This window comes from Pelmatolapia mariae, linkage group LG13, assembly GCF_036321145.2.
Source record: "Pelmatolapia mariae isolate MD_Pm_ZW linkage group LG13, Pm_UMD_F_2, whole genome shotgun sequence".
NCBI lineage: Eukaryota > Metazoa > Chordata > Actinopteri > Cichliformes > Cichlidae > Pelmatolapia > Pelmatolapia mariae.
This window is the reverse complement of record NC_086238.1, coordinates 2,566,200-2,578,700: the sequence shown is the minus strand read 5'-3', so window position 1 is coordinate 2,578,700 and position 12,501 is coordinate 2,566,200. Positions and strand designations below refer to the sequence as shown.

Sequence of the window (12,501 nt, the reverse complement as noted above, 5' to 3'; positions counted from 1 at the left end):
ATTTGGCCTGTTCTCATTTTTAACAAAGCTCAATCAATAGCTACAACTCAAATCTATGTCAATATTACATAAACATAAACTACAATGTCACATTTCCAGGTCAATCTCAACAGAAACACACTGTGCTTTCATGATGACAATATATTTTATCATACCAGAACAACTTCTGCATGGGCTATAAAATACTTTAAAATCAGTCTACAAGTGTTAGCAGTTGTCATTTGTCAGAAGATAATACTTGCTATATTCTTTTACAGGATGTTAATTTTCTAAGAAATGCACTTAACTCACTGGGGATATAACAGAAAAAAAAGACGAATAAAAGGACACGAATAGCACAAACAATACATTTTAAGACTTCTGTGACAACATACAAAACAAATCAAAATGACTAACAAAAATGAAGAGGGCTGACATAGTTTTTGTGCATAATTCTCATTTAAACACCAGTCAACCTATCTAAAAGAAAGAAAGGCAGCAATGCAAACACTGTTTATTAAGACACTTTCAAGACACCAGTTTTTCAAAAAATCTAACACTGAAAACATATAAGCCTCTACATCTCCTTAAAGATTAAATGTACCATAATATAAACGGTCCACTTTAGTCATTTTCGAGATAGTGACAATAAAACCCAGAATGGTTAAATATTCTAATTAGGACTGAGGTGAGTGAGGATGAAGTGCGTACCAACATCCTGGTGAAAAGAGTCCTTATATAAGCCACATATAATCTCAATCTAAGATCAGTCTTCATCAGAGAAGTCACAGAAAATATCAATGAGGTTTTTCTAGTTTGATCACAACGAATGGCCTTTAAATGTTGTAGTTTTGTCATAAAATAGTAAGTGGGTTATCCACATAAGTAGCAACACAGGTTTTAACTTCTATCAAATTAGTTCAGATAATATTGATCATGTAGGCAGACTTTGTTCGTACCATTTTGTTAAAAGTTTGGAGTAAACATTATTTTGACATGCAGATGGAGGTCTGAGTCACCAGGAAATGCATGAGCACTTTTGAATTACAGCTTAGACATGCAGCATCTCATGCTTGGCTGAGAAAGCCCACTTAAAAGTCTACCACAGTTCAATATTCAAAACAGCTGCATCCAACTTACTGGGCTACTATCCAAACCAAGTGGGAGAAATTCCAACACTTGTTTTAAGTCAGTGCTGATAGGACATTTCTTCCCATTAGGTCTGCTGCATTCAAATTTAGTTACAGTTTGCTGACAGATTAGACCAACCATCCAACCACATCAACATTAACAAACACTTCAGCAATTGTAGGAAATGAAGAAAACGAGATTTCTGTAGTCTGCACACATGCAACCCTGGTTCAACCTTTAAGTTTTTATACTTCAGCTGTTTCTCTCACACCAGGCCTCGCCCTTTATTTCCTTTATTTTTATTTTGTTTTTCAAACTGTCCATGTAGTGATATGTATGAAAGCATACAGTAAGTAAAAGATGACATTTTAAGTTGCCAAAGACAGTGAACTAGCAGAGTGAGTGACTCTCTGCTTCTTCCAAGAAAAAAAAAGTTCTTAGTCAGTCTCAGCTCTTTGTCATGTTGGCCTTTCTTAGAGTTCTTGGTAGTTATTGTTAATGGTCACAACTGTCAGAGTGTGAAAGAGTTCGGTGGATGTACATGTACATGTGATTGCTGGTTTCACCACGTGCGTAGAAGCTGACCAATGAGTTAGAGTGATTTCTTTGAGCTTAAGCTACTCTGTACCTTGCAAGTAGTTCTGGCTGTAAGACAGTTATTCAGGATTCTTCTTCCATTATCCTTTAATTTGCAAAGTGAAAAGTTAGACTCCAAATTGGGTTTGCAGGCTGAGTCAGACTCAGCAAAAATGTAAAATTGTTGGACAGTAACCCTTTCTCACAATGCGCCCCATTATTTGATTTGCATCTACAGCTTTTCCAACAAGTCTGGATCTAGAAATAAAATTAGGATTCCTTCCAAGATTCCTCTTCATTCCTCTTCAAATTAAGAATATTTTTCTTTAATTTATGATAGTAAATATGAAAAGCTTGGTCATTTTTGTATAAAATCAAAATATTGTTTTTCCAGCAAGGTTATTTTCATTTTTGTGTATTGATTGTATATTTTGTCTTACATGAGTATGGCCACTTGCATACATACGTGTACATTCATTTACTGTATAGGCTGTAGTAATTTTAGTACCCTATGAAAAGTGTGTATGCAACTGGGAATAAAAGTGTTAGACAAAATATTAAAACATTGTTCATATAGAAAGGATTTATTTGTAAAACTTGCAACATAATCTGTTTACTGCCCTGTAAAAATATTTTAAAAAGTGGCTTCACCCACAGTGGTGTTTACATACAGTATGGAAATGTGTGTCTGTCAGTAAGTGTGGTTATGCCAGCTGTATGTGTGAGGACTGACTGAGAAACTCTGACTTTCCTTTTGGGTGAGGTGCAGCCTCCTCCACAGTCTTTAAAAGGTCTGAGGTGCTGCTGCCAGGTCCCTGTGACAGGAAGTCGAAATGTTCCTCTGATGTTTGTAGTTTGCACTCTCTAATAAAGAGTTCTGTATCATCCCAGTTGTTAAGATCATCATGGGCAGTGCTGCGTTCGCTACCATTGCTGCTGCTGCTGTTGTTGAGTGCAGAGGAGAGACCAGGGGCACGGTTGGTCAAAGGTTGACTGAGGTTCTGCACAGAGATCGACTTCCCAAGACCACCTTCCCAGTCTGAAGCCCTCCCATCTGGGCTCGAAGAGAGAAGCAGCAAGGGCTTCACCTCAAGGCTCATGTGCCTCCTCCAGACCCCCTCAGATTTCAAGCCAGGTTTCTCCCGCAGCTGAACCGTTCCCTGGCCAAAGGCTGCCTCGTTGTCACCTTCTTGGTCAGAATCCACACCGCATCCTACAACAACAGAGGGGCCAGAGCTTTCCTCGTCCACTGCCACTCCATCTGTCAGATCATCTGAGATCGGGTCAGCAGGGCATCGGAGGTGAGAGGGGTGTACCATAGGGGGGAGCTGAAGAGTGAAATTCCCCGTCGAGGAAGGTGGGGGCGGCAGATCAGGGAAGTGTGCTTTTTTCGGGGTACCATTGGTGGTGACCAAAGTTGGATAAGGGCTATCAGGGGGCAGCAGAGGTGATGGGGAGAGCGAGGCTGTGGATGGTGGATAGGATGGAGGGGCTGAGTCTGGAGGAGCATCATCATCAGCTGGTGCCAGTATGAGCCGCAAGCCTCTCGGGTTGGGATTGAGAGAACGACGCATGCCGCCACTGTTGTCTCCTCCGCTTCCAACAGGCTCACCTCCCTGAGGGGAGGGAAGATCCCTGCCAATGATTGAGGTCGGGTAGTCCGAGTTATGGTGTTGGTTCTCCAGCTCAAACAGGGGGAGGGAGGAGAGGGTGAGTGCTGAGGGGCCTTTCTGTAGGACTTGGCGGTAAATATCCAGCAAAGAGTCCAACTTTGATTCAATGGAAGTTACCTAGGCACAAAAGAAAAGAGAATAAGAACCAAGGCTGAAAGAGCTGAATACTATTCTGTAAATTTTCTGGGGGTTTCCAATACAGATAAATTGATACTGTTAAAAGCAAATCTTCACAGGTATTGGTCAAAAGCCCAAACAACTCACCAACAATGTGAGGTAATAAAATTTTATGAATGCATTTTACATGCATTCTGTGTTCCTTTTTTTTTTTCTTAAACCCACCTGCCTCTCCACCTTACACACACGTCCAAGCATGCTCATGCCCTCTAGAGAGTCTCCATCTGGGTGCAGTTTGTCCCTCATTTTTTTATCCACAGGAATCTGGCCTTTTCCCAAGATCTGATCCACCCTGAGATACACACATACATTAGGATTATTATATTAGAAAATAATGACGTTGTAATATAAGAAGGCATCCCTGCTGTATTCCAGGTTATCCCAAGTCAGACAACAAACCTAAAGCAACAGAAGGCTAAGGTTAGGGTTAGTAAAAAAACCCACACATGGCTTGAGTGAATCAGTGCTATAGTATAAAAACAACTATGGAAAAAAAGGAGGAAAATCTATGGGAAACTCAATTTTAGGATCGGATGTAATACATTTTGTAGCATTTTGTTGGTGTTTGCATGTTTTATTTTTTTATAGAATATAAAGCATATTTAATTTAAAAAAAAACTCTGAGTGAGCTGCTTCTTGCAGTGCTTGATTTAAATTACTGTCAGATTATGTCAGAGTATTCATTAAATGGTTGTCTTTGTTCTCTGACAGTTAATTATGTTCAGTTAGTGAAGTTAATTTTCATACTTTGAGTTCCAAAGTAATGCACAGGTGCCTGTTTTCACTCAGGAAAAAATAAAAAGCACATCCAAACCGCACACAACTGCATACAAATTAGCAGCATTCACATACAATAATGTTTCCACTCTCTGATGAAAGGAGAAAGAATGAAGTGTGGAAATACAGATGAGATCTAATGTGATGTCAGACAGCTGTGTTTGGGTTTGTTTGCATTTACTTCAAATATTTATGTGTCAGACACGGTTAATAAAAACCTTACCATGTGGATGGAGTTTAACATATTAAAATCATCAAGTTTTGGGTTAAAATAAGGAATTGAATTGTACTGCAATTTAATTTGCCTTTCAGTTATTGTCAAAACCTTCTGGTATTGACTACATGTTCTACTGTAAACTCCAACCATCTGGTTCTGCAGGAAGGTTAATACATTTCAGATATTTTATATCTGCTCGCAGTAACCCGATTGCCACTGCTATAGCACTTATTAGCAGCTATGGCTGCAAGTGGCAGGATTTTACAGTCTAAAATTAAATTAAGTGAAATAGAATAACCCTGAGCCAGAGAGCTTCTTCATGTGGTTGCTGTAATAATAGTGTAGTGCAGGAGAGGACATATTCCTTGGCTGGGTGCGACCAGAGCCTGCTGCACTAGCCAGTCTGGAGAAAGGAAAAAGACTGGATCAGGCATTTCTCTCTGACTTAACACCATGAAGCTTTAAGCGCAGGTACATAAATGAACAGATACACACAGAGGTGAAGGATGGCATTTTCAAATGAATGATTTTTTGTTTATTAAGCCGCCTAATGCTGACTGAAACACAGTTTGACTGGCAAAAAATAGTATTTCTCTACAAGGTGATTCCTAAAATGCTTTTAGTCAAAAACATGGCATGTTTCAGCATGCTGTGCAGTGTGACCTGCAATTAAGGAAACTGGACAGATAGAGGACAAAAGAAGAAGCAGTAGGCCTAAAACCATATCTACAGCAGAAGAACAACATTTAAATGTCTATCATTAACAAATAGGAAAAAAACTGTACAAAGACCTGACACAGAACTCAAGATTTGCATCGAGCCCTTCAGTTAATCCAGCTATTGTTTGATGTTGCCTCATCAAAAACTATCTCAGTAGAAGGGTGGTAGTCAATAAGCCATTGCTAAAGAAGGGAAACAGGGAGAAAGCAAGAACTGGTGTTATTGAGTGATGAATCCAAATGAGAAAAGTTTGATTCAAATTGTCAGCGGTCTATACTGAGGAGGTCAGGAGAGAAGAAAACATTGAGTGTACACCTATTTATAAATAACATGGTGGAGGCTCTGTCTTGATTTGGGGCTGCATTTCAGTCACTGGTGTTGGGGATCTTATCAAAACTGAATTACAAACGCAGATGAGTACCATCAGATTTTAATCCACTGTGCAATACCATGCGGAAAGCAATGGCTCAATTCGTCAGCTTGACGATGATCCCAAACACACTGCTAATGCAGTCAAAGCATACCTGAAAAGAAAACCACGCACCATCATAGACTGTGGGATCATCTGGACAGAGAATAGAACTAAAGGCAGCCAACATCCAAAGAAGAGATTTGTAATAGAAAACTATTCCTGAAGACTGCTTTAAGAAATTACTAGAAAGTTCACCTAAGAGAGTTCAGTCTGTTCTGAAGAATAACGGTGGTCATAGTAATGTGTGGCATGAAGGAAAAACAGCTATGCGCATGCCATTTTGACAGACTTTTCACCTAGAAGGCCTGTGTTTTCTATGTGTCCACTTATTAAGTCAGTGAAATGATTACTGCACCAAATTTGCTTTAAGTATTAAGGTAAGTTATATTTGTACATTTGGCTGAATTAGTTCAAATACATCTAAGCATATGCAAATTCAAACTGGCTGGCAAAGTTAGTAGGGAAGCATTTGGCAGAAGGATCAGAAAAGGGGGTGAGTCTAACCCCGGTGTCGACCGTTTCCTGCTGGTCTGGGTGTAATATAAATGCAGGGAGGGAGAGGAAAAGGTCTTCCCACGGCTGCGCAAAGGCCTTGGAGGAGGACCCACTACAGTGTCTAGTCTGGGAGAGAGAGGGAACACACATCTACACATATGTATTTAGTTTGGAAAAGAAATATGTACTTAAAAGAATGTTAAAGTTTAAAGTTAATTCATAATGATTTTCTGTGAAGTGCTATATAACCTATAGCGTTAGCTGGAATTGCAGCAAAATCAACACACAGCAGCTCAGGTTACTGATACATCTATAAATTCCTTGATTTTGAAAGCAGGAACACAGAAATCTGTCAATGTCAATCAATGTGCATGCTGGATGTGTCCTGACCTGGTCTGAAGGCTCTTGATGCGACAGAGCATATCCAGGTGACCTGCAGAGTACTGCTCAATCACGTCCTTCACATCATACGGACGCAACGTCTCCTTAAACTTCTTCTTTGCTACGTGGAACTTCATGATCCTATACATGCAAAAGACAAATACACACACAGTGATTGCTGGGAGTCAATTTAAGTGAAATCTAGGGTGTAATTACTAAACACCACCATTAGATGGCAGCAGTAAGTTTGAGAAAACCTACAGAGAGGTTCTTGTGCTTCACTGTTGATCTTTTCTATTTGGAGTGTAACAAAGATAACACATTATTTCAAATACTTTTTGGAGTATCTGATGGAAAACCAGTGCGTAATGGTGAATTTGTGAAACCTGAGTGTAATTTTCTTTCTCCTTTTATTTGGTGAACAGAGCCGCTGCTGAGTAATAATATTGATCCAGGTAAGGAGATCTATGCCTCTTGGTTCATTTAGAGTCCCCAGTGGTTTCTGGTAGTTTCCCACTGCCTATTTTTCTCACTGCCTAAATGGAAGCAGCAGTGACAGATGACCCTGTGTAATAACAGCCCTGACAGAGGAGGGGGTCTCCAGCCCTCAACCCGACACCCTGGGAAAACCCTGGGATCTGGCTGCCCATGGAGAATGGCCTGCTGAGTGTGCAGACCAGCCAGGGTTAGGTGGCAGCAGCATAGCTCATAGATGGGAGTTTATCTGTGCAACTGTATGTAGATCTAGAAAGAGATGATGATGGTGATAGAGGGGTTTAATAAGCTTCATTATACAAAAGGATGATATAAAGTCTTTGCATGTAAACCCCTAAACTTGACAATAATCCAGATCAGATAAAAGAATGATTGAGTGGATACTGTTACTGAACTATCAAAAGGTTGACAGACTGAAGAGTGGATTACAAAAAGATTCCACTCAAACTGTTACATAACTGACTACTCTCCATTAGGCCACAATGATAAAATCTGGTAAATGGGAAACTATACAGAACATTCTAACTGAAATGGGCTGGGAGAAAAATCTAACATAGAAAGAATACAATTGAGTTTAAGATCAATTGTAAGATACCTCAGAAATGCATAAAGAGCCAGTGTAAACAAACTTATAGCAAATGCCTGGAGAAACAAATGTGAGGTTCTATTACTTACAACCCCTTTAACCATTTATATAAAGTACATGTGCTTATTTTTCCATAATTCTATATAAAGATGACAACTGAACAGAAGAAAACAAAACAAAAATCATGGAATAAAATGCAGGGATACTAACAGTGGCAACAACTACTTGAAGATGGAAAACTGAAAATCATAACTTGGCTTTTTATCTTGTATCAATAATTCAGAACTTTTATTAAGGACATGCCAGGGGTTTCAGGTTTTCACACATGATTCATTGTCTTTTTATTACTGAACCATTATTGAACCCCTGCCTTAAAAAGCTGATAAATGTAAATAGTTTTAATGGTTTTTAAATGCTGAATTTATCAAGTTTTTACCTCGTCAACAAGAATACAGGGAATCTATTTCATAATCTGATATCTGTCTCTTTATTATATGGAAACAATCAAATTTATGATCTATAAAATTGGGGCAGCAAAATTTTGATTCTTAGTAAACCACAGAAAAATATAGAAACTACAGCTAAGTAGGCCATTTAAAAAAATACCTCATTCATATATGAAATTAGACATTTGCACAATGAAAAAAGGTGAGAAGAAGCGGTGGAGTGAGAGAGTCAACTGGTGCCAGTAGGATAAACACTTGTTCACAGGGTGCCGGTGCCAGTGTAAGAGAGCAGGCTCCGCTAGAACACATCTACACACGTTCATTCATGCACTATAGCAGTCATAAATAGGTGTCACTGCCGTCACATTACCAGTTGATTGGGAAGAAACTCTTGACTTTAGAGAGCACAGGGGAGGTAAAAGTACTAAGATAAAAAATAAATATGTGATCAATAGGAGCATTATTAGTTCCAACATGCAGGAAATATATGTAAAAGTTGACAATAAATCTACTCAACAATTTAGTTGGATTGCTGATAAAGGGTAATCTCAAACTTCATTTCAATAAACCATCATCCTTTATAACCAATTATAAATAATGGGTTTTATTATTAATACAAACACTTTAGTTAGGCTGATTAAAAGGACTAATTTAGCATTTTGGAAAATATTCTCACTTGCATAATTGTTAAAATTAGTACAATTTAACATTTAGCAAAGAAAAATACTAATAACATCATCCTCTTTAATTTTAGTTATTATTACCGTTACAGTTTCAGCACCAGCAGCTTGTTACACACCAAGTGTAGACTTTGGAAACTTGGTGCTTCTGTGCAAGAGACTGCAGGAACATTTTCTGGCATGTCTTGCTTCAGAAGCCAAAAAGAGCTCATTTACCACTTTTTCATCAACAGCAAAAAAATAAAAAAAATACAGCTTAAATAAGGGTCAGCCAAATAGCATCACCAAATCCCCACTAGTTGATTTTCCCTGAAATTGCTTAACATTCAATTTGAACTTGATTTTTTTCCTATGCCTGCTTCTGAGAACTACTGGTATAATATTCTGAAGTCTACTAATTAGTTGACTGTTGGTCTGCTGGCGGGTCTTTGAAGTGCATGTGGTAGTATATGAAGAATTTCAGCGTTCTGCTCTATTCGTAGTTTAATCAAATATTTCTGTTAGGTTTAGACTTTCTGATTTATTTTCTAGTGCTTCAGAATTATTTGGCACAGGGTTAGATCCTTGCATGTTGTCCTTGTACCTGCATTGCTTCTCTCCAGCTACCCCAGCTTCTCTGCTGGTTAAGTTAACTGGCAATTCTAAATTGCATTTTCTCTTCACTTATATTTGACTTCCTATTTTTCACCTGGTTTTCTGTTCCCCACCTGCAGAGGCTCTGCAACCAACCAAAGGCTCTACGCCCCACAGTTTAAGAACCACTGGTATAATATATTGCAGCCTGTAATTTAGCTGGCTATTTGTCTGTTGGCTGCTCTTTAAAGTGCACATATTAGACTAATCAGAGTTTCATGGTTTTGTTGAATTGGTTCAGACCGTTCTCATCCCCAAGGCATCAATTAAGGCTGTTTTGTTAAAAGCTGCTGACGTGGCTCATTAAGTCAGAAGGTGTCCTTTTGGTGGGTTGTGCTCTTATGGTATTAGTGAGATGGGGCTGTCACTCCCAACTCATCAGCAGGTTTGCCAGGAGCATATTTTAAACCAAACCCCAATCTTTTACTAAATTTAGTTTTCAGTGCCTAAGCCTAACCAACAGGTGACAGTGAAAGTAACATGTAAAAAAAAGCTAAAGAGAAAAGCACAAACATCCCAAAAGGAAATCTGCGAGATCCTCTTTCCTTACAAACATGCGATTTATGCAGCTGTCACTGCTCCAGCCTCCTAATCCTGACTTTGTAAGGACCATTATCTATGGTGACACTGACACAGCTGATTCTAACACACTAAGACTCATGTATACTGCAGAGGCACAAAGACATCTCAAAAAATGGAATTATATTATACCCAGGGATGCAAATGTGCGACGTGCAACATCACTACAATCTCCTACCCCCAACAAAATGATGTTTCCATTATTGCCGCTTCGAACTAGAGCTTAGAAATAGGAGTTGTAGTTTCAGTGTTAAGAGTATATGATAGAGAGAAGATAAATGTAGCCCACCTGACACCACAGATGGTTTGTGCACTGCTTTTCAAAGGCCTAAATTTGAAATTGTTATTTTGTTGCCATTTTTTAACTAGACAACAAGACAAGAAGTGGGTAGAGCTCGGGAGTTATCATCTTCATATTTACCAAAATATGTGATTTATTTTATCAATCTTGCCATCCAGTTCTCTAAAAAGCAATTATATATCTAAAGTGTTGAACAACAAATGAAAGCAAAAGCTGTGAAAAGTGAGACGTGACTGAGTTTTGGCACCTAATGTGAGTGAAGAGGATAATGGATAAAAGCATGATTTTGGAAAGCAAACTGCAGAAGTGACCTCCTCTTCTGTGTTATTTTCGTAATAGTACTCCCTATTTTCGACATTGTAAGAAAATTCAATAAAATCTTCTTGAGTGTGACTGGATATTAGCATCTGAATGTGTTTTTGCTGGTTCTTTCTTCTTCAAAAGAGAATTGCTCGCCCAAAGACTTCAAGCAGTTTGGTGATTTGGGGATGATTTTGATTACATCATAAGGCACTCATAAAGTTTATTTGGAGCAGGAGCTCACCTGACAGCTCTGATGACAGCCTTGAGAGGTGCTGATAGATCCTCCACAGTAACATCGCAGTGGCACCCTCGCTCATCAAAGGATTCCTCTGTGGTCATGCCTGTGTCCACTGAAAGAAACAGAGTGTTGAGCCATCAATAAATGTTGCTCTGCTGAAAGCATTTGCAGTCTTAAAACTCAAAAACCTTTTGCAACTTTCTGCAAGCTGGAAGAGAAAAGAGTCTGTGAGAATGTTTCCGAATGATACTATTTTGACTTTTAGGAGGTGAAAATTTATATTGTGTTTGGGATATTTAGGACAGGAACAAAGAAACGGACAGATTTTTGCCACCTCCATGATATAAGATGGAAGAGGAGGGTGTATATCCTTGATACTACCGATAACAATTAGAGTGGGAGATGTGGACCGGAAGAGGACTAAATAAGCATTATAAAATCATCAATTTCAAAATTCTATGGAACCTCAAGTTATAGCATTCACAAGATTTTCAGAAAACTTGACCTCTGAACTTAATCTAAATCTAATCTAAAGAGACTCGAACTTGTCCAAGATTTTTAATAGATACACCTGTGGTATAAATTTGAAGCTGCTATGCTGCTTTGTTCTCGAGCTATCACATTCACAATCTTGGGTGTGGGTGGATGAGAAACCCTGGCTTGTAATTCAACTAAATGTTATTTTGTCAGGTTGTGGTCAGGACTCTGTGCAGGCCAGCCAAGTTCTTCCACACCAAACTCGCTCGTCCATGTCTTTATGGACTTTGCTTTGCTCTGCTTGTTGGAACAGGATGGGACCATCCTAAATGGTTACCACAAAGTTGGCAACATAAAATTGGCAAAAAATGACAACAAATTAAACTGGACATAGCAATAACAAATAATCAGCTATATTAACAATGAAGAAACAGCGTGAAGGTAATTTTGATATGATGGTTAATGTAATGTAATGGATTTCCTCAACCAAATTTTTACCAAACTATAATTAACCACAGGGCAAAAGGTTTGTTTGAGGAAATGAACAACCTTGGCACAGGAAAGATGGCATAGAAACTTGGAAGAATGGATTCCACTAAATCTCTTCTAATCATATAAGTCTGAGTGCAAATGTCACGCAATCAGTCAAAAGACTGAACCTGAAAGGAGGCAGGGCAGTGATCCAAAACATATCTCAAACTACTTCACAAATTTAGGGGTAAGATAACTGGGTTTTCAAACGTGCTACAATACTGTTGAATTTATTTTATTTAACTTTTTTGGGTTACAAATGGGTTACATATACTTCCATATTTCTTCCATATTTCTCTGAAAGTGCCATTTGTCAGATATTGGTTTGGTTGGTTACAGTAACATTACAAGCTCACCATCTGGGACAGCTGTACGAGGCTGGCTCTTCAACCTCAGAGACGGCCTAAACCGGGTCCGATCATTGAAGCTCCAGCTCTTCTGCACTTTGGCAGGGCTGCCGCCCATCAGTTCTGTGCTGCCCACCATCTCGTTGCCAGGGGAACAGCGCTGGCGGTCATTCATCGACGTCTGCCGGCTCTTCATACTCTGACCACGAGGGCTCGCCATGCGGACCCGTTCTTTAAAGCTCAACTTCTGACTGCATGGAGGGAGGGAAGACAAGATAGAGAGAAAA

The 12,501-nt window shown here is 39.0% G+C and overlaps 1 protein-coding gene across 1 annotated transcript in view; it reads right to left on the bottom strand.

The window, feature by feature from the left end:
- Nucleotides 1–2,301: 2,301 nt before the first annotated feature.
- Nucleotides 2,302–12,501, bottom strand: part of kcnq5a (potassium voltage-gated channel, KQT-like subfamily, member 5a) — a 110,917-nt gene continuing 100,717 nt past the window's right edge. The window contains exons 11-17 of the mRNA XM_063491573.1: nt 12,224–12,465; nt 10,863–10,971; nt 6,608–6,739; nt 6,227–6,343; nt 4,829–4,933; nt 3,702–3,828; nt 2,302–3,476 (exon numbers count right to left, since the gene is read on the bottom strand). Of these exons, the coding sequence (XP_063347643.1) occupies nt 2,391–3,476; nt 3,702–3,828; nt 4,829–4,933; nt 6,227–6,343; nt 6,608–6,739; nt 10,863–10,971; nt 12,224–12,465 (1,918 nt within the window). The 3' untranslated portion in view covers nt 2,302–2,390. The remainder of the gene's footprint in view (nt 3,477–3,701; nt 3,829–4,828; nt 4,934–6,226; nt 6,344–6,607; nt 6,740–10,862; nt 10,972–12,223; nt 12,466–12,501) is intronic.